This window comes from Rhineura floridana, chromosome 6, assembly GCF_030035675.1.
Source record: "Rhineura floridana isolate rRhiFlo1 chromosome 6, rRhiFlo1.hap2, whole genome shotgun sequence".
NCBI classification, from domain to species: domain Eukaryota; kingdom Metazoa; phylum Chordata; class Lepidosauria; order Squamata; family Rhineuridae; genus Rhineura; species Rhineura floridana.
The window spans coordinates 84,005,098-84,032,503 of record NC_084485.1 but is presented as its reverse complement, the minus strand read 5'-3'; the positions used below and the strand labels follow the sequence as shown (position 1 = coordinate 84,032,503).

The following is a 27,406-nucleotide window of genomic DNA, read 5'->3' as shown; positions in this document are numbered from 1 at the left end:
ATAGTATCATCATCATCAATAATAATAACTATGATAACTGTAATACCTTCTTTAGAGGCTGAGTGCTCCCCACTAACAAAAAGACACACATACTGTAATAGCAAGGCCACCACTTTTGCTCTAGAGCGGTGCATGCCATTTTGAGGTACTTTATATTTATTTAGTTTATGCTCCCTCTTCAACATTGGAACGCATGTGTCCCCTGCTTTTATTTTTAAATAACACCATTGTCTTCCTGTTATTACTCAAGTGGTGCTCACCCAGGGCTGGGAAATGGCCAGAGAAAGTGCAGCTATCTGGCATCTGATAATCTCTATATTCTGCTGTGGCTGTTTGTGTTGGTGTAGTTAGCAACTGAGACAATTGTTTTATTTCAGAGGAACTGACATTTCACAAAGAGATGTGAATAAAAGATACCGATCAGTTTTCTGGCCTATAGAGGTTAGAGAGAAAGTCATTATGTAATGGAAAATGAAGTGAAGTGCTGAGACAATTACAGAACAGGCACTGCTGCAGCTATCTAGGTTTACACACCCATGCAAGATGTGGTATGGTAGGAAAATCCTCCTACATCTGCACTTTAATCCACTGCAACTGTAGTAGGTCCTTCTTATAACCCTGGTGACCCAAAAATATGCAATTGGGCAACCCATAGCACTGCTTAGAACACAGCAGCAAGCATCATGAGGCTACTCATGACCGCTTAAGCTCATGTTAATTTCCAAGATATCCACTCCCAGTTCATGCTGATCTGGTCATGTGCATCCACTGCCATGTGCTAAATTTATTTATCTTTTGGAATGCTATTGCTAACCCTCAATCTCCTTGCCTCTCCCTTCAGAGCCCCATCCTGAGGCCAGCTGAAGCCAGATCACACCATAGTGGAGAACTGTATGTTACATTAGCTATATAACTGATGTCCCTTTACATGCAGGTATTTTTTTATACAAATTACCAGAATGAGGCCCCCAGTCCAAATTCTAGACCAAGGGGTTGTTCAAGGGGACTTTAACCCTTTATACACTGCTGTGGTTCTGGTCTGGATCAGAGCCACCATACCAGTAACTGGGAAGGGGGAACACACTACCGCAAGGTGTAATAATGGCCATCAACTTGGATGACTCTTAAAGGGGGTTAGACAAATTCATGGAGTATAAGACCATCAGTGCCTACTAGCCATTATGGCTGTGTACTACCTCCAGTACTGGGGAGTACAAATGGGGAGAGTGCTGTTGCACTCAGGTCTTGGTTCTGGGTTTCCCATAGGCATCTGGTTAGTCACTGTGAGAAGAGGATGCTGGACTAGTTGGGTCTTTGGCCTGATCCAGGAGGGCTGTTCTGATGTAAAATGTAGTTTGGCCTCAAAGAAACAAGACATGCAGCACAGTCGGTGTCTTTATTGAGTGTGCCGAAACTGAGGAAGGACAGCAGGAAACTAAGAGCGCTATTAAAAGCCTTGTGCCAATGTTTTATGCTTTATTTCTAAAATGGGAAGTGATGGGGTCCATGTGATGTTCTCTGTCTGGAAAGCCCTTATTCCATGCTTGCTGGGCTTTGTTCACTCAGTGCTGAAGAGAAGTCACTCTGCTGCACATGCTTAAAGGATTACAGTGTGGTGTAGTGGTTAAAGTGTCAGACTGGGACTTGGGAGACCAGGATTCTTGGAAGACCAAGCATCCCCACTCAGCCAGGAAGCTTACTGGATGACCTTGGGTCACTCACTGTCTTTCTCAGCCTAACTTACCTCACAAGGTTGTTGTAAGGATAAAATCATTAGGGAAAGACCCATGTTTGTATGCCACCTTGAGCTCCTTGGAGGAAAGGTGGGATATAAATGTAATAATAATTTTATATATTTATTTATTTATTAGATTTATATCCTGCCCTTCCTCCCAATAGGAGCCCAAATAATAAAATAAATATTATTACTATTTCACTTATTCTAGGATTGAGTCTGGCATTGAAAACAGGTTTGGGGATTTAGCTTTGGCACAGAATAAGTTCTGTCCCCTGCTGCTATACATTGCCCCCACAGATAGCATTCCACAAAATGAGCTGATTAAATGTTATCACTGTATCACAGATTATATGGAAAAGGAGGTTGCTATTGAGTTTTTTGAATAATGTATCATTGTGACATTGTGTACCTATTTTCAGCCCTCAGTCCCTGGTTGCTAAGAGCTGAAAAATGTTTAACAGTATTAGTTACAGATTGAAAGTCCCTTGTTCAAAATTCAGCTCATCTGTAAACTCAGTAAGGTGCTAGTCCTCAATCCTCCTTGTGTAATAGAAACATAATAATGCTAGCCTATCTTATTTTATTTATTTATTATTTGATTTATATCCTGCCCTTCGTCACAGCAGGAGCCCAGGGCAGCAAAAAAACGCACTAAAAACACTTTAAAACATCATAAAAACAGACCTTAAAACACATTAAAATAAAACAATTTTAAAAACATGTTTTTAAAAGCTTTAAAGACATCTTTTTAAAAAGGGTTAAAAAACATATTGCTTTTTCAAAAAAGATTAAAAAAAACATTAAAAAGCAATTCCAACAGACTCAGACTGGGATAGGTCTCAACTTAAAAGGCTTGTTGAAAGAGGAAAGACTTCAATAGGTGCTGAAAAGATAACAGAGCCTGTCTAATATTTAAGAGGAGGGAATTCCACAGGGTAGGTGCCGCCACACTAAAGGTCTGTTTCCTATGTTATGCAGAATGGATCTCCTGATAACATGGTATCTGCAGGAGGCCCTCACCTGCAGAGTGCAGTGATCGACTGGGTATGTAAGGGATAAGACGGTCTTTCAGGTATCCTGTATAGGGCTTTGTACACCAAAACTAGAACCTTGAACTTGGCCTGGTAGCAAATGGGCAGCCAGTGCAATTCTTTCAGCAGCTGGGTGACATGTTGGTGATACCCTGCCCCACTGAGCAGTCTTGCCACCGCATTTTGCACCAGCTGCAACTTGTGGACCAACCTCAAGGGCAGCCCCACATAGAGCGCATTACAGTAATCCAGCCTGGAGGTTACCAGTGTGTGGACAACAGTGGTCAGGCTATCCCGGTCCAGAAACGGCCGCAGCTTTCTTACCAGCTGAAGCTGGTAAAAGGCACTCCTAGCCACAGAGGTCACCTGGGCCTCTAGTGACAAAGATGTGCCTCCAACTTAGTTAGTTAGAACTAGGTCTGCCTTTCCTATCTACTATGTATTTCTATAAATAAAGTAGCTTTTTTATTTTACTAAGTCTTAAGTCTCAGTGATCTCAATGCAAGGTAAAAGCCTGCTACTTAGGTAAATGCACACACGCATCTCAGACCGTTGACAATCTCTGCTAATATCTATACAAATTTAAATAACAGATGTCAACAGTCCCCTGACAATATGGAAAAGCTCCACTGGATGGCTACTTGAGGATGCACTGGAGGCATACCTTATAGGATCGTTACAAGGATAACTGAGATAACGTGAGGTGTGTGCTTTGAGCACTTACGAAAAGTGCTGTTAAAAATATAATTATATATGTAGTTCTTCAAAGATTCCAATCCAGTACACTTTTGTGTTTTCAGGTATCAGTTGCAAAATCAGAAATAAAACTAATGTGTTGCAGGGGAAATTTGTCATAGACTTTCTAGTACTTCACCTACATTGTTCTTGTTAGCCCCTTTCTAAATTTACCAGGGTAACCAATATGTTTCAGGCTGCATTACTGTGCACCCTTTCTTGAGAGCAATATATTTAATTCTGCCTAGTAGTAGGCCGGCCCCTCTAATGACCTGGGCTGAACTAGGCACTATGACAGCAGACCCAAGTCACAGAATGAAGATCACTGCTGAGCTGCTGTAAAATGGTGGAATGGGTGATTTCAAATAGAGAAGAGGTGGGCAGAAAAGGGATATTGAACTTTTCTAGCACCCAATGCTTCCCATCCACACCCCCATGCCACTCCACACCATTTCCCACCCACCCAGGCTCATTTCCAGTGTTGGACCCCAGCTAAGAGGGGTTGTGGTGGGAAAGCAGGCATGGGAAGGCTTCCAGACCTCCTCCTCACTGCTCTACCACTGATTGAAGACAAGATTGAATGTATAGTTTGGTAGCCCATTGTAAATTTGCTTTGAACACAGGACAGCTGAACTTTTCAAGGTGGTTTTGAATGGAAGAATACCTGGAGAAGCGGAGAGGAGGGCAGGAGATTGAGAAGTATGCATGGTAAGCTCTGGTAGCTATACTGAGATTCTCATTGCCTCTCTTCCCACAGTGATGTGACATTTCTGGTTGGCAGAGAGCAGCAGGAAATCTTTGCCCATCGCTGCCTCCTTTCCTCCCGCTGCCAGGCACTCCATGCAATGCTAAGCCAGCCCCAGGAGATACAAGCCCCACTGATCCTGAGCCACGTGCAGCCAGAGGTGTTCCTTGCAGTCATTGAGTATCTGTACACAAATAGTGTCACCCTCAACAGCATCATTGTAAGTATGACTAGTATTAGTAAAGATTTGGCTGTCAGGGAAGTGAGTAAATGGAGAAATGTTTAAAATTAGTAAATTGTGTTATTAATGTGCTTATGAGAATGATGAGAGCCAGTGTGGCATAGTGGTTAGAGTGCTGGACTATGACCTGGGAGACCAGGGTTCAAATCCCCACACAGCTGTGAAGCTCACTGGGTGAACTTGGGCCAGTCACTGCCTCTCAGAGGAAGGCAATGGTACCTCTGAGTACCGCTTACCATAAGCCATATAGGCTTGCCATAAGTCAGGATAGACTTGAAGGCAGTCCATTTCCATTTGAGAATGATGAGATAACACAACCCTTCTAAACTGGCCTTGAAGATAGATTTAAAAATCTTACCAATACAATCCTTACCAAATATTTTTAGTGACAGGTAAAAATCTTATTTTTCTCTCTAATCTTTTCCATTGTCTGCCTGATTTTTACTGCTTCTCCTGTTTGCACATTCGTTTCATGCAGTTTTAAATCATGGGTATAATTTTTTTTCTGTAAGAAATTAACCCACACAGTCAAGATTATCCATGTTGTTGTTAAAATCAAAGGTAGCTGTGTTGCTCCATAACATGATGATCAGGGCCGGTTCTAAAGGGCGGCCAGGTGGGGCACTGGCCTGACGGCCCTGGAGCTACAGGGGCCCCTCAGCCGCCCCTCCACTCCCCTTCCGTGATCCGCACCCCCCACGCCCCCCCACCTACCTGTCTGCTGTCTTTTACCATTGCCCTTAACGAAGATGGTGGCCACGGTTTCCTTAAGGTACTGAAGCCCCTGCCACCATCTTAGTTGATGGCAGAGATGCACGCGCGTAGCACGCACACATGCCATCAACAAAGATGGCGGCGGAGGCGTCATCCCCTTAGGGAAACTGCGGCCGCCATCTTCATTAAGGGCAATGGCAAAAGACAGCAAACAGGTAGGTGGGGGGTGGGGGGCACATGCATGCGTGTGTGTGTGTGCGTGCGCATGCGCACGCACACACACACATTGGGGGCCAGGGCAAGCTGATGCCCAAGGCCCCCAACATTCCTGGAGCTGGCCCTGATGATGATGATGATGATGATGAAGATGATGATGATGACTGGAGTAAATTATTGTTATTCATTGTATTTAGAATGGCAATCTAGTAAAATACATGATAGTGATTATGCTGATAACTTTTTAAAAAACTGGCCATGGCAACCTTTTCACCTGGAAGGAATCATTATGTACCTTGGATAAGTGGCTAATCTCAAGGCCATTGTAAACTGCAAAAATGACAGCCACTAGCACGGTATAATGAAGCTGTTGCTTTGCTGTATGTGCTAAGACTCTGTTCTAGTAAAACAGTAGTGATATTTGAAAGCTGAGTAGCAATAGTCTCTTGCGTTGGATTCAGTCCATCCTCTGCTTCCTTGATCTTTTCCTAACATTTGAAGCCAGCTTGTATTACAGAGCCAGCACTTCTGAGTTCTGAAAATCCTGTCTCTTTTCACTGCAGCAGAGCTAGAAACTGGGGGAGGAAGGGAGGGAAGGAGGCTGAGTGTTGTGCAAGAACGCTGGCTTAATCAACCACCATTAGCAGCTTCCAGATAATTAGACTGTCGCTTAGCTTTTTCTTCATTTAAAAGCTGTTGAGTCAGGTCTGTGCCTGTCCCAGTGATGTCAAACTGCAGCCAATGGAATTACTTGTGAGTTAGTGCAGTGATTTCAATATCATGTTCAATAAAAAAAAATGGAGCAGCAAGCTCATTAAACGGAGGCTTTTTTTTTACTGATAGATAGAGCCAAAGGAAAGTCTCTTTGATGTAGAGAATTGGAATCATTGTTAAATGTGAGGTGCATCCTCTCTTTATTTTCTTTTATTTTAAACATGTGCTTAGGGCAGGGACTATCTTGTTCACTTGTGCAGTGTGATTGCTGAACGCAGACCCTTTTTCCTGTGCTCCATCTCACATCAGCAAGCAGGAAAGTCAACTGGAAAGACCAGATTTTCCAGTCACTAATTCAGGGACCCTTTCTGCAATGGAAAATCCTATTCAGATGAAGCTGATTATCAAGATAAGGGTGAGGGACCTGTGGCCCTCCAGATGGTGTTGGATTACAACTCCCAGCATCCCTGACCATTGAACATGTGGGCTGGGGCTAATGGGAATCTGAGTCTAACCATATCTGGAGGGCAGTAGGTACCCTGCTCCTGATCTAGATTATATTTTGGCTTTGTTTTGGGAAAGAAATTGCTATGGTCATTCTAGTTGACAAAATGCCAGGGAGGGATGGAGAAAACATTATCCTGTTAGTTCACCTGGATCTCTCAGTAGGTTTTTATACATTTAGTCATGGTATAGCACAGTGGGGAGGAGAGCCTGGCTGGGAGTCCAGAGTCTGTGAGTTCAAATCCCCGTTTGTGTCTCCTGGGTGTCAAGGGCCAGCTAAAGATCACCCCATAGTGAGTGGCTCAGGGGTTACGTGCCCTGCCACCTGTGCAGCCGTGGGCAAGCTGCATAGTCCCAAGGAGCCCAGTTGCCCCCCAGCTGGCAGTTGTGGACAAGGAAGGGGCAGGCCCTAGCCAGCTGGGGAGGGCGAGCTCAGAGGCAGGCAATGGTAAACCCCCTCTGAATACCGCTTACCAAGAAATCCCTATTCATAAGGTCGTAAGTCGGGATCGACTTGAAGGCAGTCCATTTCCATTTTCATCCTTCTCTGCAGCCTTCGTGAAGTGTTAACATTGCAGTAGTTTGGCTCTTTATCTGCCAGATAGGTTCCAGAAGAGGCTGAGTTTGTTGTGTCTCTTTGAGGAACTCTGTTGGACAATTTCAAAAGATTTAGGGTAGAGACACATGTGGTTTCGCTGGCTTCTGTGTGCCTCCACCTCCGTTTTCTGAATGTGGGGACATATAATGCAGTAAAACTCTACTCCCTTTTACTCCAAAATCCTGGAAGTTGTAGCTCCAGCGCAGTTTACCTTGAAGTCAGCTTCACACAGACTTCACAACTGATTGGCTATCAACCCCATTGCCACTCCAGCTGTGTCCAATGAAAATGTTTTGCTGTAGACTCAGGCAGAAGGTCTGGTTACTTTTGAAGCAACTAGTGTATTTGCAGCCTTAGTTTTGTCTCTTGTGCTTTTTAATATCTTCATGTAAAACTCTACATGAAACGACTGGGTGAAATTGTCCAGAGGCTCAGAGTGCTATTGGTATGCTGATAGCATCTGTGTTTATTTCTTATTTTCATTAGTTCCAGCCTCTAGGTTACCACGCTGAAAATGTGTCTTGAGATCAGTGGTGGGCTGGATGAGGGTTGAGTGCATATAAACATACAGGGCAGTTCCAGCTAACATGTTCTGTCAGTGCAAGGATTGCCACCAGCGCAACAGGACCTCCCCCTCTCCTCCCCCACGCACACCCCACACCCTCCCAAAATCTGCTCTGGGTGGCTAGGGGAACCCTTAGAACAGATTTTGGAGGTGGCCGGGAGGGGGGAGGAGAGAGGGGAAGGTCCTCATATGCTAGTAGTAATCAGAAGAATAAAGGACGCCCTGATGGGACCCTGACTTAGTACTATGTTGGATTCAACCCACATAGTCTCAGGGTAGAAACACACTCACTGTTCTGCTGGTTCCAGTGCATCTCCACCTTTCTCTTCTGAAGACAGGGGCACACAAGCTAGACAAACCCCACCCCTTGTTACTGTAAAACCTGGTAGGATTAGCTTGAGTGGATTTTTTCTTTAATTTCAAAAAGATTTCGCAACTGCTCAGCAGATCAACTTGTTCCCCCTCCAAGTGTGGCTAATGGAAAGGCTTTGCTAGGTGTATTCACAGCCTCAGTGTGGGGCCCACTATAGATCTGCACTCATCCCTTCTTGGGCAAACTTACCACATTCCTTAGAGAAAATAAAGTTAGGAGCAAATGGCTATTCCTGTTTCCAGCAGATGCTGTCTGTCCATAGTGCTGACTGAGTCCTTATGACAATCATGAAGATATCCCTTCCCCAGCCTGCTGATTGGCTAACATTTCTGAAAATCATGAGCCACTCCTCTGCCCAGAAGAGTATTTCAAGTACTTCTTTTTAAAGGCACTGCATAGAGATTTGACCAGATAAGTATGACAGATGCTTGAATTTTTGTGTTAAAAAAACTCAAACGTCTGTTTGGATAAGTGAAAGTTGAGGAAGTAGAGTTTGCTTTGCTACAGAAAAACCACACAGGCTCCTGCAGGTACATATATATGTACATACCCTCAAGCTTAATCCAGATAAGATGGAGAGGGGGCTTCCAGAAGCCATCACTATTTTGCAGGAGGTGAGGGAATTCAATCACATTCTGGCAAATTCAAGTTGATTATAGTTGAATGGGAGGTCTTGTGCAACAAACCCACTTCCCCAAATATTGGACTTTTTGCAGTAAGGAAAGTGATGAGAAAACGCAGTGGAAAGTGTCTGATAACACTTGCTTTGATGCAACATCATATAACGTCCCTGCAAACAAATCAGGATGAATGCTCAATAAACAGGTTGTCTATAAGCCCCCAGAAATTATAATGGTGGGGGACTCAGTAGGCTCAACAGCTGGGGAAATATTTGTTCTCATTATTTGGTTACATACCCCTAAAGAATCGGGTTTGCAGTTTGGGAGAATTCCTTAATATCCAAGTAGTGGCTGAAACCTGGAGTGCTTTTTATCACTTAGGCTGATGTGCCAACTGCACTAGGGTTGCCAGGTCAGAAGCATCCCAAACCCTGAGATTTCAGGGGTGGGCCGTAGTGATGTCATTAAGTATGATACATTAAGCATCAACCACAGTTGCTTGGAGCATACAATTCAAACAAAAACATTTCTCTGATTGGAAAGATATAAATCTTAGCTAAATGTGGCTGTTACCAGATCCAGCTGAAATGACAGAATCATTCCTTCTCACCTGTCTAGGCAGCCTGGGTAAGGAACATTTAATATAGTCTTCTTGCTTCTGGCAAGAAGGGTTTAAGTGCCCTCAGGCCAGACACCAGAAAGCCATTGTAGAAAGAAGAGAGCCTAGTGTTATGGAGATGTTAGATGGGAGCACTCAGGAGTAAAGATGGATGTCCCTGAAGGCTACAATTCTAAACACACTTACTAAGGGACTAAGCCCCATAGAACTCAACAGGACTTATTTCTGAGTAGATATGGTTTGGATTGATGAGGGATCATCTGCAAACATATTCAAGCAGGGTTGGCAACCCCCTGCCTGGAATGCCCTGCCCCTGCCTTTTAACGTGGCTGTTCCAAACATCTTTACAGAGTTGACCCTTCACTTCAGAAAGAGGTTTGAGAAATGAGTAAGAGTAAGAAGATTCTCTGCCCTTTTCTGTCTACCCTCTGGGATGCTACAAACTAATTTTAACAGTAAACCCAGTTCCAGTGATTAATAATTGACAGAGAAGAAAGCACACATGGTTTGGACTACCTTCATAGGCAACAGCTTGGGAACAACAGCAATTGCAGCCACACTTCCCTGTATGTGAATTCTCTTTTACCACTAGTTGACAAGAAACAAACCATCATGCAACCAACAAGGTGGATCATCAGTGAATTTAAAGGGGCTGAACTGAGTGCATGGAACCTCTGTTGTTGCTTCTATGGATGTAAGAGAGTGAGGTAAATGAAATGTAAATAGAAAAAGAAAAACAGAAGACTGTGATGATTTCCTAAATGCAGTACCATACCAACCACAAAAAGATTCCTATGAGTAAGACAGAAAACTCAGCATCCCACAACCACTCAGGATTCCTAACCAAAAACCAAAACTAAAAAAGTCCTAGCAGCCAGTCAGCCAAGATCATAGAAATCCCCATGCAGCACAAGCTGACCCGGAGGCTACAGTTAGTGCAGAATGATGTGGCATGATTGCTGACATGAGTAAGACCCTATCAGCACATATTGCCTCTGCTCTGAAATCTGCACTGGTTGCTGATTTGCTATCAGGCCAAGTTCAAGATGTGCTTTCCATGTTACGGGTGCCACATTGTACTTGTTCTGCTCTTGTAAGAAATCAGTCCTTTAACGTAGCAGCACCTATGCTTTGGAACTCCCTGCCTATTGACATTACGCAGACGCCTTCATTGTACACTTTTTGGCACCTGTTAAAAACATTTTTGTTTAGGCAAACCTACCCAGGCATGTAGAAGCTCTTATGTTTTTTATCTGTTTTAACTTATTGGTTTTATTATTTTGAATTTTTAAATACCTGTCTTTAACTGTTTTTGCCAATAATTTTATTGTTTTAATTCCTTCTGTAAACTGCTTTGAGTTTTTTTACAATAGTGGCATATATATGTTGTAAATAAAATATATAAATAAATTTTGTGGCCCTTGGGTCTCTTTCCACTTTTAGGAACAAAAGAATCTGCCATACACTGACTCAGGCCAATTCGTACCATCTAGCACAGTACTGATGACATGGACTAACATTGGCTCTCCAGGATTCCAGAGAATAGTCTTTTCCAGAGATTGAATTTTGGACCTTTGCATGCAGAGCATATGACCTACCACTGAGCTACAGGCTCAGTGGTAGGTCATATGCTTTGCATGCAAAGGTCCAAAATTCCTCTGTTTAAAAAAGTATCTTTTAAAATTGTTATTTTCATTTACTAATGAATGCACAGCATACCTAGGGCAGATCCACACTATGTATTCATTTAAAGCACATTCAACGCACATTTGAAGCACACGAATCCCACCACAGAATTATGGGAACTGTAGTTTGTTAAGGGTGGTGGGAACTATAATTGTAAGGGGGAAACTACACTTCCCAGGATTCTTTGGGGGAAGTCATGCACTTTAAATGCAAGTTGGATGTGCTTTAAATGTATTGTGTGGATCTACTTCATAAACTTTGCCTGTATGTAAATCGTTTTAATTAATTTTTTTAAATGGAAATGAGCTATAAAATTTATTGGATGACCATGGGCTACTCACCATCTTTCAGCCTGATCTGCCCCTCTGGATGAAAACAACAGAGGGGAACCATGACCACCTCGAGGATGAAAAGCACACTTAAAATGTAGAGGAAATAATAAAGTACAACCTGAGACATAGTATGAAGAAATATTTATATAAGCATGACTGTTAAAGATATTTATTATTTACACAACCTGTAAAGCAATTTGTAATCCAATTCTATGCATGTTTACTCAGAAGCAAGTCTCAATGTATTCAATGGGGCTTACTCAAACAGGGAAGCATGCACAGAACTGTAGCCTCAAATGATAAGGAACTTCATTCACCCAACCCAAAATTCAGGATCATGCCACTTTATTTATTTATTTATTATTTGATTTATATCCCGCTCTTCCTCCCAGCAGGAGCCCACCAAAAACTTTAAGCTGTTTTGCAACTATTTTGTACTTGTTTTATTGTTATTGGATTTTAAAGGGATTTATTTCTTGTGAGCTGCCTTTCCAATCACCAACCTTACCTCACAGGGATATTGGAAAAAGACTCCATATACATACTCCTCATATAATAGTTTATTGTCAAAACCAATTGGTCATTGCAGAACATTTTTTAAAAAATAAAATCAGTGTTAGTTTCCTATATAATAAAAGCAGTGGCACCTAAGTAACCCCTGCCCAATTGCTTTAAAAAATAGGATTGGAGGGGGAAAGATTTACAACACAAACACATCCTTTGCTATGTTCAATCAAAAGTCCCATTGATTTACAGCACGTTCCTAACCATTTCTACTCAAAACGAAGTTGTATTGAATTCAGTGGAGTTTGCTCCCAGTATGTGGGATTAGCATTGCAACTTTATTCCCATAAAAGCAAGTATAGGATTAAAGGTTCACATTGGGAAGGTTTTCAAAGCACTGCCTTCTTCAACAGCCCAGGAAAATTTAAACTTGTTTGACTCCTCATAATTAAAAAAGCATAACACATTGTAAAGGCATTTCAATCTCCTGCACACAAGAGAGACAGACTTTTGCTACCGCTGAAAGTTATAAACTTACTCAGATTTTCAGACAAGCAGGAAACACAACAGTTTTCTGGACTTGCAATGGGTTTTGGCTATTACCTGGAGGTCAACAAAGCCCTTGTCAATCACAACCCTGACTTCACTTACTAGCTGCAAACCTGAAAGGGTGGGGTTAGTGCAGCCAGCTACAAGCTCATTTAACAGAAGTTGCTGACATTTAGGTGTATATCCCGTGAATTAGATCACCTGGAAACTTAATTTTTTTAATGAAAGCTGAGAGTCTAGAGATTGAGGTGACTCACCCAGAAACTTGGAAAGGACCCCAAAAATCCAGAGTCTCTGGGCGATAACCAGAGATCTGGCAACCCTAAACTGTATACACTGGTGAATGATATAGGTCTAGCTAATGTAATTAATGCCTTAATGACTTCTAGATTGGATGTTTGTGATGTGTTCTATGTGGGGCTGCCCTCAAATCAGTCTAGAAATGTCAGTCGGTTCAAGATGTAGTTGATCATTGATTCTGGGTATAGGCCATTGTGACTATTTAAGAACTATCTTGAAACTAGTTTGTTACTAGTTTGTTTCCAGGCCCAGTTTAAGGTGTTGGATCGGGATCGTGAATATCTCAGGGAGCGCCTTCCTCTTTATGTTTCCCCCTGGATTTTGAGATCATCTGATAAAGTTGTGCTCCAATATCATTACCATTGGCTATGTTTGCTAGGGTTGATGTAGTTCAGCAATGTCTGGAGGGCCAAAGGTTCAGAATGTGGTCAACTAAGGGAATGAAGGGAAGGGATTTTTGCATGGTCTACCTTGATTTGCAGAATTCCTTCTCACCCACCTCTGGTGAGGCCACAATGGTAGTTTCTCATGCCTCTTTTCAGACATAGCACATTTGGTTCTTCTACCAGGTTTTTGGAATGTGTGGCTTTGGCTTTTGGTCTGACTGCTGCTGATTATGTCAGCTTCTGATCTGTAGATAGTATACTCTAGTATTGTTTTCAACCTTTTTATATCAGTATTCCTTTTGTAAGGGTGGGATATAAACATTGTAAACAACTACATATATTTTGTCATACAAAGAAAATGGGCAAGCTAATATTTGGAATAACATCCTTCTGTGTTAATCAGCAGATAGCTGAGATTCAGGTCTTAAATATGACTGCACTATTTGCAGCATTAGTCCCATGACTCAGCGGTTCTGTCAGGAGCTTCCTTCAGGGAAGGAACCTAGTTGAATTTCAGCCCTATATCGTCAAAGGATATACTAGATAGTGTCCCTCACATCTCACTGCCTCCCTCAGTTGTTCCTTCTTGTGAATGATTCGAGACTGATTTCATACTATCCAAAATCTTTCAGATTAAACTAGATATGGTTGTTTTAAGGAGGCCCCCATTTGGGAGTGGGAGAAAGAAAGAAAGAGGCATTAAAATGACTTGGGGGGGGCACCTGGAATAGAATTTTGGGTCACACGAGTGATACAGTGCAGAGGGGAGAAGAGGAAGGTGAAGACCCATTGCACAAGGAGAAGTCCACTTGTGCAAGTCAGATTCTGCCCATAGAAACTTTCCAGAATGCTTTAGAGCAGCCTTTCCCAACCAGTGTGCCTCCAGATGTTGTTGGACCACAATTCCCATCTTTCCTGACCATTGGCAATGCTGGCTGAGGCTGATGGGAGTTGTGGTCCAACAACATCTGGAGGCACACTGGTTGGGAAAGGCTGCTTTAGAGCAAAAGACTGAGAAAATCAGATATGATGGATTCAGGCATGCACCATCTCCAATGGAACAGAATGCATCAAATATAGAGATCTTACATTAATCACTCCTTTGTTTCCCTGCAGACCCTGGAAGTCCTGACTTCATCCATAGAGTATGGGCTGGATGAACTCAGAAAGGTAAGGGCCATGCTTTATGTGGCTTATGTTGATTCTCCATGGGATGTATTTGTAATGTAATTATTTTTGCCTGTATATCACAGGATTGTTCAAGGTTAGGGATGTAGGAGTTTTTGTTAATTGACACAGCTTCTGGGATACAGCATGTTCTTGGCTGCTCTAAAATTGTTATGTGCCTTCAAGTCGATTACAACTTATGGCGACCCTATGAATCAGTGGCCTTCAATAGCATCTGTTGTGAACCACCCTGTTCAGATCTTGTAAGTTCAAGTCTGTGGCTTCTTTTATGGAATCAATCCATCTCTTGTTTGGCCCTCCTCTTTTTCTACTCCCTTCTGTTTTTCCTAGCATTATGGTCTTTTCTAGTGAATCATGTCTCCTCATGATGTGTCCAAAGTATGATAACCTCAGTTTCATCATTTTAGCTTCTAGTGACAGTTCTGGTTTAATTTGTTCTAACACCCAATTCTTTGTCTTTTTTGCAGTCCATGGTATGCGCAAAGCTCTCCTCCAACACCACATTTCAAATGAGTTGTTTTTTCTCCTGTCCACTTTTTTCACTGTCCAACTTTCACATCCATACATAGAGATCGGGAATACCATGGTTCTGAATGATCCTAATTTTAGTGTTCAGTGATATATCTTTGCATTTGAGGACCTTTTCTAGTTCTCTCATACCTGCCCTCCCCAGTCCTAGCCTTCTCCTGATTTCTTGACTATTGTCTATTTTGGTTAATGACTGTGCCAAGGTATTGATAATCCGTGACAAGTTCAATGTCCTTGTTGTCAACTTTAAAGTTTCATAAATCTTCTGTTGTCATTACTTTAGACTTTTTGACATTCAGCTGTAGTCCTGCTTTTGTGCTTTCCTCTTTAACTTTCTTCAGCATTCGTTTCAAATCATTACTGGTTTCTGCTAGTAGTATGATATCATCTGCATATCTTAAATTATTGATATTTCTCCATCCAAATTTCACATCTTCATCTTGGTCCAATCTTGCTTTCCATATGATATGTTCAGCATATAGATTAAACAAATAGGGTGATAAAATACACCTCTGTCTCACACCCTTTCCGATGGGGAACCAATCGGTTTCTCCATATTCTGTCCTTATAGTAGCCTCTTCTCCAGGGTATAGGTTGCGCATCAGGACAATCAGATGCTGTGGTGCCCCCATTTATTTTAAAGCATTCCACAGTTTTTCATGATCTACACAATCAAAGGCTTAGCTGTAGTCTATAAAGCACAGAGTGATTTTCTTATGAAATTCCTTGGTCCGTTCCATTATCCAACGTATGTTTGTCATATAATCTCTGGTGCCTCTTCCCTTTCTAAATCCAGCTTGGACGTCTGGCATTTCTCTCTCCATATACGGTAAGAGCCTTTGTTGTAGAATCCTGAGCATTAGTTTACTTGCATGGGATATTAAGGCAATAGTTTGATAATTACTGCATTCCCTGGGATCCCCTTTCTTTGGCATTGGGATGTTGATTGAATGCTTCCAATCTGTGGGCCATTGTTTAGTTTTCCATGTTTCTTGACAAATTTTTGTCAAAATTTGGACAGATTCCGTCTCAGTAGCTTGTAGCAACTCTATTGGTATGCCATCTGTTCCTGGTGATTTGTTTCTTCCAAGTATTTTAAGAGCAGCTTTCACCTCACATTCTAAAAGTTTTGGTTCTTCATCATACGGTTCCTCTGTGAATGAACCTGTCATCTTTGCATCTCTTTTATAGAGTTCAATGTATTGCTTCCATCTTCCTTTTATTTCATCTCGGTCAGTCAGTGTGTTCCCCTGTTGGTTATTCAACATCTTGAATAATCTTGGTTTAAATTTCCCTTTAATTTCTCTAATCTTTTGGAATAGGGCTCTTGTGCTACCCTTTTTGTTGTTGTCTTCTATTTCTAATAGTTCTCTTTGTCCCTACGTACTAGTCGTTGTATTGTTGCATTTAGGGTTCTAACCATGTTTCTGTCTCCTTTTGCTTTTGCTTTCCTTCTCTCTTTAACCATTTTAAGAGTTTCTTCAATCATCCACTCAGGTCTTTCTCTCTTTTTAATTAGAAGTATTGTCAGGCATTCTTGTCTGACTTCAGTCCCTAGTTCTTCTGGTTCTCTGTCATCTACGTTTAAAACCTCAGATCTGTTCCTTATTTGATCTTTATATTCTTCTGGGATGTTATTTAAATTGTATTTTGGCATTATGATTACTTTGTTGTTCTTCTTTAGCTTTACTCTGATTTTTTATATGACCAGTTCATGATCTGTACCACAGTCTGCTCCTGGTCTTGTTTTCGCAGAAAGTATGGAACTTCTCCATCTTCTGCTACCAATTATATAATCAATTTGATTCCTATATTGACCATTTGGTGATGTCCACGTGTACAGTAGTCTTTTTGGTTGTTCAAAAAATGTGTTTGCGAGAAATAAATTATTGGTTTCACAAAGATAAGTCTTTCTTCTGCGTCATTTCTGTCTCCTAAGCCCCATTTCCCCACAATTCCTAGTTCTTCTCTGTTCCCTACTTTTGCATTCCAGTCCCCCATGATTATCAGCACATCTTGTTTTCGTGTGTGATCAATTTTTTCCTGTACTTCTGCATAAAATCTCTCCAATTTCTCTTCTTCTGCATTTGCCGTTGGAGCGTAGACTTGGTTGATGGTTATGTTAATAGGTTTCCCGTTAAATCTCATTGATATAACTCTTTCAGACCTTGCATTATAGTTCTTAATTGTTTTTGTACATCACTTCTCACTATTAAAGCAACTCCGTTTCTTCTTAATTTCTCATTTCCTGCATAAAATATTTTGTTGTTGCCTGATTGAAAATGTCCCATTCCTGTCCATTTTAATTCATTCACGCCAAGTATTGTAATGTTGACACATTCCGTTTCTTGCATGACAATTTCTAACTTCCCCTGGTTCATGCTTCTCACATTCCATGTTCCTACTGTGTGCGTCGTACAACTCCGGACTCTCCTTTTGCATTGGTGTGCATCAGCCTCTGTGCTTCCTTTTGGCTTTGACCCAGCTGCATCATTAGTCACAGCGCTACTCGTGCTTGTCCGTTGTTCTTCCCCAGTAGCTCTGTGAGTGCCTTCTGACCTGGGGGTCTCATCTTCCAGCACTATCTTGTGTTGCATTTTGGATACTCTGTTCATAGGGTTTTTGTGGTAAGAGGTATTCAGAGGTGGTTTACCATTGCCTTTCTCTGAATTTGGATGCATCTTAAATAGCCTATTATTGTTGTTGTTGTTGTTGTTATTGTTATTGTTAAATTTATATCCCAGCCTTTCTCCCAAAGGGAGCCAAGGGCGGCAAACAGATAATAAAGCAATAAAAAAGTCTTAAAACACCTTTAAAAACAAAACATCTTAAAAACTCTTTAAAGAACATCTTAAAAATTCAGTACAGATGCAGACTGAGATAAGGATTGAACTTAGATTCCCTGGACCCCTTTCTCAGTGGATCCTACACAAGCATGCCTTCCATTTTGTGCTCTTCTTCATGCATGCACTGTCCTCTGTTACTTATCCAAACCTGACAATGTTAAAGTTTGGACCTAATCGTCTTACACCCCATCCATCCCCATCTGCTCTTTAGATGGTACTCTGTATTGCTTCACTTATTTCAAAATGTAGTAAGTTGGCCCTGCTATGTTAGGAAGCCCTTCCTGGCCATTCTGCTGAGCAAGAGATTTGGATTCTGCCCCCAAATCATCCCATAATATAGCATCACTGATGTTAATACAGGGAAATGTTCCATCCTGTTATCTTCCCCCTGCATATGAGATTCAGGAAAAGGTAAATAAAGGATGGTTTTGTAAATGAATGCTGGAAAGAAAAATGCTCACTATGGACAGTTATTACTAGGCTTGGGCTTGAGCTGGCTTGACTGAATTGGAGTCCCTGTAAGGGCCAAGTTTACAATCAGTTTTTGCACAGAGATTTTCCAGGCTTGTTCCTTTAGCCCCTCCAGTTTCGTGAGCAAAAATGTTGGACCCAATGACTGACCTTAAGTTGAGCCTGTCTGATATGTTTATTTTCCACTAGTTAGTGCATTCCAGTAGCCACACACAGAAACTGAGGCATCTCTGCTACATTACTTGTTGGTTTCACTTTTGTGGGTGGAAAAAAATCTTCCTTTTTCACTCTTTCTCACTGGTTTCTAAGGCCCTAGGCTAGGGGAATTGCCAGGGGAATAGAGGTGGGAAAGCCTCATGACCTAATTGTAAGACAGAAACTCTCAACTTTTAGGAACTAAGAACTAGCCCTAACTGCAGGAGATGGGGAAGCAGAATGTACTCTGAACTGTCAGGTTCACACGAGCCATGCAAAAGATGCACCACTAGTACTGTCAGCAAAGGAGCATTAAATTAAATTAGGAGCTGTTGACACTATAAAACTCTGTTCCAATGACTCCAGGAAAATCTCCCTTACACAGGCAAATCTAATCTGAACAATTCCTGATTGGACTTTGTGTCCTCAGTTAGTTTGCTTCTATTTTGGGCAAATTCCAGGTCCCTTTCAGTTCTCCTGATATGGACCTTCTTTATTTAAATCCTTAGCCACACACTATCGGTTTCCTGACAAACTGATATTTAGATTCTCCTTTTGCTGATTCAGCAGATGTGTTCATAATAGTGCATCTGGGCAGTGGATGCCAGTCTATTAGGGTGAATGGGGCATTGCCCCATCAGTCTCTCTCTGCCCTCAGCCAGCCCTCACCTGCCAGCCTTCTTACTTCCAACCAGTCCAGGGAGCAGCCCTGGCAATCGTCTTCCACCTCCTTAGTCTCAATTTTGCCCTTGTAGAACTCAGCAGGAAGGAGGATAGGAACAAAACTTGAATTAGTTGGCTCCACCAGTCATTGGCTCTGGCTCCACCCACTGTTGGTCTCCCTGCCTTCTGTCTGCCATTCCCAATGGGCATCAACCACCACTGCATTAGGGCTGGTATTTTTTGTATGCAAACTGTTACTGATTTTTTGTTGAAGAATGAGATACAGTTGACAATGCATTGCGTGACCCTGCCAACTCTTCAGTCCATTTCCAATTTCTTTTTTCTGTGTGGTAAAGTCTAGATCTTTTTTAAGTGGTACAGACATTTTTGCAATTAATCTGAATGGAAGTCTAATGCTGTCAGTGTTTCCAGCCTCTGTTCTACTCCCATCTCCTTATCAGAGTTTGTTTCTTTCAAAAATAATAATACGTAATAACTGGATTTAATGGGTGTGCTTATGTATGTACCCTTTTGTTAGTATCGTTTGCATATTCCTTTTTTAAATCAAAAGCTGAAATATAGCTACTTTACAATCCACTCTGAAGTGTTCGTTGCCATTCTGGAGCACCCTTTTCAGAACACCAGACCAAATAAACTGATGTGTGTAATTGTACAAATTCAACATTTTTAAGGGAAAATATGACCAGTGATCTTGTCCCTGACTTAATCCCAGTGAATGGGATAGGATTGCTTCTAAGAAGTCCTGCCCAAGGGTGGGAACAAAGCAATGTCAGCTGAAAATAATTATACTGGTGCAGTAAAACCATTGCACTGGCTGGGCACTACTACTAGTGGAGCACAGGGAGAGTTCAGAGTGGGAGCCCAGGGCGGGAAGAAATTCAGAAAAATTCTGTTCTTGCCTAAGGCTCATTCTTGTACCCATTACCTACACGAAATTGTGCAAAGTGGTGTTAACACACTCCCACTGAAGTCAATGACATCTCCAGAAATACAATGGGAGATTGCATTTTTCTCACAAAAGCCCTCTTCTTGCATCCCGCCCTGACTTTTGATTCTCCACCAGCTGAAATAGCAGCAAAGACTCATACAACTATGAGGAAGTAAGCCGAGCTGGATGAAAGCTAAGTTCTTGTTGTTGGTGATTGAAGTGGTGGTGACATTATTTGGGTTAGGAGGTGGATCTAAGGAACTGGGGGTGGGGTGGAGTGGAGAAAGTAAACAAAGAACAAATGAGAGCTGGCTAGGAGCAGAAATGTTCCCAGCTGTTTTCAGAAGACTTGAAAGCACCGGACACTGAGTTCACAGGGGAATTTAATGACTTGTCATTTCCCTGCCGGGTCAGCAATCCAGGAATAGGTCTTATGTGACCATCAGGAGTTTCCCTTCTGCTACAAGGATCTGAGGATGTGGGGAATAGCAGGGAACTCCATTCTTGTGACTGCACACATCTGACACAGGATATCTTATGGAAGGGAGCTGAGAAGGAATTAATGTCATTGTCTTAGCACCTAAGGAGGAATTGTAATAGATGAAACAGAAGAGAAGGGAGTTTTAGAAAGTGACTGAGAATGGATAGTGATGGATTTGAAGTTTTCTCACAACAGATGAGGTTGTAATGTAAACATAAAAAGGAAGCATGAGGAAAGAGAGAAAACTAGTGGGAATAATTAATGGTGAAGAGGTAAAACCATAATGAATGAATTGTGAAGAATTGAAGGAAAACAGTGATTAACAAAAGTCAGTTGAGGAATTCGGAATGCAGCCAGTCTTTGCCTTAGGTTCCTTGTCTGGCAGATCTTCATTCTAGGAATAATATGAGAAGTGATGAATCTATATGGTGGTTTCTTGGTGCCTTTTCAGATGAAGTTTATTTTCTCTGCTTGTGCTCCTTTTGTGTTTACTTACTTAATACTTTACCAAGTATTGCATAAATCACTCCTCCCCTCCTTCAACCTAGGTAGCAGTTAACACACAACAACTCTCTTGTTTTGAGATCACCTGCTATTCAGCCAGCTAAATGGTGACCCTCCACTGTTTGCCTCCAGAGTTATTTAAACAAGTCTTGCAATATTTGCACAGCCTGTTTCTTCCATGAGAGGAATTGGAAGAGTCTCCTGTCTGCCTTTATTTTTTGTCACTTTACACAGGTTCAAAGCTTTTGGAAATTAATCCATATACAAAAAGTTTCTATTAAAAGAAACTGCCAGGACAATATAGGGTTGCCAAAATGTAAAGGGACAGATCCAGAATAGAAAAATTTCCCTTAACCATCAATTAACAAAAATGGATGATATGTGATGGATGGATGATATAAAAAAATGGATGGTATGTTAGCAACAGCACTGCAGAATTGCTTGGGGAGGGAGTGTGAAGCAAGGTGGATTGTTGCAGGAAGGGGGGGATTTAAATACTCTTCAACAGAAAACAACCACAACCACAAAGTGCCATAGATGAGATAAATTACAAGGACCAAAACTAAACTCAGATCCAAGTACAACCCACTCTTACGTAACATAATTTAGCTGTTCATTTGGGGGCATTTCCCCATTTTTCCAGGATCCAACTGGAAAGAAGCCTGCAAATCCCTTGGGTATCAAACCTAATACCATGTGTTTTGGTTACCCCCAAAGCTTTAATAGATATTGGACAGGAAGGGGGTTGTATGCCGTTTGCTTTGCCAATACAGCATGCTGCTGTTTGTCACATAGCTGCATTGTTCTTCCAGAGATCTCAGAACAGCTAACATATGGTTCCAGGTGATCCAGGCAGCACTCACGTGGTTAGCTTCAGCAACAGAGCTGGATTATATGCCCTCAAAGTTGAATTACATGGAGAAACCTAGGATGTTTCCAAACTGTCACTATTTTGGGGTGGGTTTCAATCACATACTGGCAAATTCAGGTTGCACAACTAAACTTGATGTGGAGCTCCACTTTCTTCCGAAATTGGACTTTTTGTTATAAGGAAAGTGATGGAGAAATCAGTGTGGGATAATACTTGTTGTCTATCCTCTCTGCAAACACATTGGAATGAATGCTCAGTGAGTAGCCAGTGTCATCTAATCTCCTGGCAAATAAATAATGATGAATGCTCAATAAAAGGTCATGTGGAAGCAACCTTAGACTCTTCTTCAGGGAAGTGATAAAGATAGACTTCTGGGAAGATGTTTGAGTTCTTGCCCTGTGATTTTAACGCCACATTTTGTTCTGCCTGATTATCATTTACAACATATCCTGCTGAGAACTCATGAGAATGCATGCAGCTTCTATTCCCTTACACCTCTGGTGTTTCCTAGGGGCATGCAAGTATGAGTTTTGAGAATGGAGCAGGATTGTTAACAGTTTCAAATGTGACAAACAGGGGATGAGAGAAACCCCCCACTGAAAGACCAGGCCCTTGCAAATGTTTGTACAAAAGGATTATTTGCAGACCTTTTCACATTGCCCTGCATAGGTCTTGAGGTATCTCTCCATGCCGTTGAGCTTTACACGCACACAAGGCGGGGGGTGGATGGGTGGGTTTAGAAATATGAGTTCTTTGTAACTTGAAACTTTGTATACTGTATGTAGAACATGGTTTGGTATTAGTGAAATATATTTCTGTTATTTAAATATGTGTAAATCTGTGTCTTGGCAAAGCCTTCAAAACCATTTGGTGCTCACCTGACATTTTCAGGCTTTTCTCCATATTCATGAGGGCTAAAAATGATCTTTTGTTTTAAAGGGGATCTGAAACTCCCTTGGTTCAGCATAAGTCAGAAGACTGGTATAATTCTGTTGCCAAACTCCAAATGCGAGTAACACATGCAGCCACACTACCTCTAAAGCACTACTCCTGCCCAGTTTTAATGTATCCTGGAAAAGCCAAGAACACCCCTCAAAATACAAGCATTTCCTTCTTCAGAGTGAAATTTATTAAATCAGCAGCTGCTGGCAAACTCAGTGATGCAGTGGTAAATTCTGATGTGCAGGTGCTCTTCAGGATGACCCCCATAGCCATACCCCTTCTAAGACTTATACAGCAAAAATGAAGTTTTGACTAATGCAGACGTTATGGCTTTAATACAAAGAGAGCTTTTTTTCTTCCCTCCTCCAGTTTGTTTAACATCCAGCCTGATGAAGAAGTTGGTTTGTAGTTCTGGTGAACTCCAAAGCTTACACAGTTTTTTGTGACATTTTGGTTGGTCGTAAGTGACTCTGAAAATTTTCAAAATAAAAGTGTTAGTTTAACCTATAGTCATGCATGCTAATGTAACCTATGCCTTCCTCAGAGTATTTGGTGGGTTTCTCGTAGAGAAAAAAATTATTTGGCATGCAGAGGATTAGCAAATAGCAATCCAGGAGATGACATCATAATTCATCCTGTGAACTAAGTAGTAGTGCTTCATCCCTGCTCACTGTTTCTCTACACCATTGGGCAAACTAGTATAGTAAATTTTAATACTCCATAAATATATATGTGATTAGGGGAATGGGTGCAATTAGGATAAAATAAATAATGACTTCCCCTCCACCTCCTGCTGCATGACTGCATCCACTCCTCACCTCCTTTAGTGTTTCTCAGTCAGTCTGAGGGCCCACCACTGAGGTTGGTCCAGAAGCTGCAGCTGATGCAAAATGTCGTAGTTCGACTGCTCACAGGATATTGCCAACATGTTTCCTGCTGCTGAAATAATTGCACTGGCTGCCAGTTAGCTTCTGGACTAAGTTCAGGGTGCTGCTTTTGATGTATAAAGCCCTATACAGGGACCAGGACACTTGAAAGATCGTCTCCCCTCTTATATACCCAGTCAATCACTGCGTTCTGCAGTTGAGGGCCTCCTACAGATATTACCTTATCAGGAAGTCCATTCCACACAGTCTAGGAATTACGCCTTTAGTGAGGTGGCATTGACCCTTTGGAATTCCCTCCCCTCAGATATTAGACAGATACTGGCTCTGTTGCCCTTCAGCCTGTACTGAAGACCTTCCTCTTCTAGCAAGCCTTTTAATTCCAGTTTGCATCAGTTCAGTATTGGAATTGTTTTAGAGGTGTTTTTATTGTTTTATCATTTGTTTGCTACGCTGGGCTCCTTTTGGGAGGAAGGGCGGGATATAAATTTAATAATAAGTAAATAAAGCCCCAGCCTGACCTCAGAGCTTCAAGTTAATGGCAGCCAATAGCAAACCTGGGTGAATGGAATTATTCCAGATCCTAGGAACCCCCTATTGCCCAGGAAATGCTCTAACCTGTAGTCCACATGGGGCACAGACACCTGTGGGTTCCTCATTCTAGCTCTTGCAACTCTTAACAAAAAAATTAGGTTGTTTAATTATCAAATTATCAGTGTTGGGTCAGGGTTAGTGTCATAATGATTTTGAAGGGAAAGTCATTCCTTTATACAGTGTTATGTTTAACATTATGAAGAGCAAGCAAGGTCACTCACTAGGCAGGTTATGTATACACACACACATACACGTCAACTTATAGGAATTAATAATTACAAACAATAAAACATTAAAAATAGAACCAGTAAATTAATAATTAAAACAGCAGCAACGCAAACAGCAGACATCAATAAAAAACTGAGCAGAATAAAAGTTTTAAAAATCTGCTTGAAAGCAACCAAAGAAGAGGCCATATGCACTTCCTGGGGAAAGGAATTCCAAAGATGCAGGATCACCACTGAAAATGCCATATCCCTGGTACCTGCCAAATTGGTGGTTCTCAGCAACAGACCAAAGTGCAAGGCCTCCAAGCTTATCTCAGGGCACGGAAAAATCATGTGGTTGTAGATGGTCCTTCAAGGATCTTTGACCCAAACTGTTGAGGGGTTTAAAGATCAAAAACAGCACTTTAAACTGAGGTCAGAAACAATTGGGTAGTCAGTGCATCTGATATAGAATTGGTGTAACAGGATCTGAATGCCTGGCATCCATGAATAGCTGTGTTCTGTACCAGTTGAAGTTTCCAAAGTTTTTAAAGGCAACCCTACACAGAGTGCATTACACTAGTTGAGTCTGATCTCTCTCTCTGCCAGCACTGATTATAGGTTCCTTGGCCCATTTGGACAGATAAACTAGCTGATCCAGTTAGCATATCCATTTATAGACCTATTTAGGTTCTGCCTCTTTTTTCACTATCTAGATAGCTCTCTCCCACTTGCCACACCATAGGCATGCCAAGACCTGCTGCTGTATTCCTTGTTCTGCACTGTTGCCGAGGGCAAGGATCCTTTAAAGGCCACCCAGGAGGTGACATGCTGATCTGTTAGGCTGAAGTGGGGTGGGTCATAATGCTTCAGTAGGCACTGAAACCCACAGCAGGAGGTAACTATTGAACATAGACACAGGGAAATGAACTACTATTGTTTCTCCTTAACGAAGAGGTCTGTTTTAGAGACAGTTCATAAGAAGGCTTATAATGATCAGATTAGGGAAACATTTGTCTCCGTTTCTGGAAAGAAACTAAAAAAATAAAAGCCAGTAACAACCAGTTAGCAGATGCCAACTCCCTAAATCTGTTGGAGTTCACTTTCCTTCTATACCTGAGACAATAGAACTCCGGAGTCTGGATGCTTTTGACCTAAGCTAGGGAAGCCTACTGTTCTCACAGAGAACATGAAGTCCTTGTTTCCAAGCCTCTTGTTCAACCAATACTCATAAAAAACCCAAGGAATTCTGGGTTCCATTGATACTAAAAAGGGAAATACAATTTCTTTGTGACATAACTCATGGGACACTGTGGTTTAACATGGGGCACCTTGAATTCTAATCTGCAAATGAAATGAGTGAAACGAAACTGAGGCCTACAGTGGTAGTATCTATTTCTATCCCACCTTTCTTTCACAATGGAATTCAAGCAGCATGTTTAGGGGACCCAGGAAGTTTCCCAGGTAGACACTCACCAGGCCCAGACCTTCTTAGCTTCAGATAGGTTGCTACATGATGTGCTTTCATATCATAGCTCTAGGTGGGATACCCTAAAACAGCCTTTCCCAACCAGTGTGCCTCCAGATGTTGTTGGACCACAACTTCCATCTTTCCTGACCATTGGCAATGCTGGCTGAGGCTGATGGGAGTTGTGGTCCAACAACATCTGGAGGCACACTGGTTGGGAAAGGATGCAAGGCATCTCTTGCTGTTTACTTATATCTGTGTTGCATGGTTCTGGTTTATACTGTTTATACTGCTTATAGAAGTATATGGGTTTCCTGCGTTGAAGGCTGGACTAGATGACCTTTGAAGCACCAACTCTGTGACTTCTATGATTTGTACCTGGCCATTTGCTTCTTCTATTCCATTATTAGAATTGCATCCTGCCTCTGCATGTATTAGGTAGGAATGAGGAACTGCTGGTCCTCCAGATGTTATTGGATTCTAACTCCTATGATCCTGACCATTGGCCGTGCTGACTGGGACTGATGGAAGCTGAACTTCAGCTACATCTGTGGAGGGCACAAGTTCCCCAGCCTTATTTATTTATTACTTATTTATTTGATTTATATCCTGCCCTTTCTCCCAGTAGGAGCCCAGGGCAGCAAACAAAAGCACTGAAAACACTCTAAAACATAATAAAAACAGATTTTAAAATATATTACAACAAAATATCTTTAAAAACATTTTTTTTTAAAAAAAGGCTTTAAAAACATCTTTAGAAAAAAGCTTTAAAGCATATTAAAAGGCAATTCTAACACAGATGCAGACTGGGATAAGGTCTTTACTTAACAGGCTTGTTGAAAGAGGAAGGTCTTCAGTAGGCACCGAAAAGATAATAGAGATGGTGCCTGTCTAATATTTAAGGGGAGGGAATTCCAAAGGATAGATGTCACTACACTAAAGGTGCACTTCCTATATTGTGCAGAACAGACCTCCTGATAGGATGGTATCTGCAGGAGGCCCTCACCTGCAGAGTGTAGTGATCGACTGGGTATATCAGGGGTAAGACAGTCTTCCAAGTATCCTGGTCCCAAGCTGTGTAGGGCTTTGTACACCAAAACCAGAATCTTGAACTTAGCCCGGTAGCTAATTAAGTAGCCAGTACAATTATTTCAGCAGTGGGGTGATATGTTGGCGATACCTTGCCCCAGTGAGCAGTCTTGCTGCCACATTTTGCACCAGCTGCAGCTTGTGGACCAACGTCAAGGGCAGCCCCACATAGACTGCATTACAGTAATCCAGCCTGGAGGTTACCAGTGTGTGGACAACAGTGGTCAGGCTATCCCAGTCCAGAAACGGCCGCATCTGTCTTACCAGCCGAAGCTGGTAAAAGGCACTCCTAGCCACGGCGGTCACCTGGGCCTCTAGCAACAAAGATGGATCCAGGAACACCCCCAGACTACAGAC

The 27,406-nt window shown here is 41.8% G+C and overlaps 1 protein-coding gene across 4 annotated transcripts in view; it reads left to right on the top strand.

The window, feature by feature from the left end:
* The window catches only part of BTBD19 (BTB domain containing 19), a 95,561-nt gene that overhangs the window by 7,654 nt on the left and 60,501 nt on the right, over nucleotides 1–27,406 (top strand). For all 4 annotated transcript variants that reach the window (XM_061630433.1, XM_061630434.1, XM_061630432.1 and 1 more), the window contains exons 2-3: nucleotides 4,262–4,469; nucleotides 14,287–14,340. In XM_061630433.1, coding sequence (XP_061486417.1) covers nucleotides 4,262–4,469; nucleotides 14,287–14,340 — 262 coding nt within the window. The remainder of the gene's footprint in view (nucleotides 1–4,261; nucleotides 4,470–14,286; nucleotides 14,341–27,406) is intronic.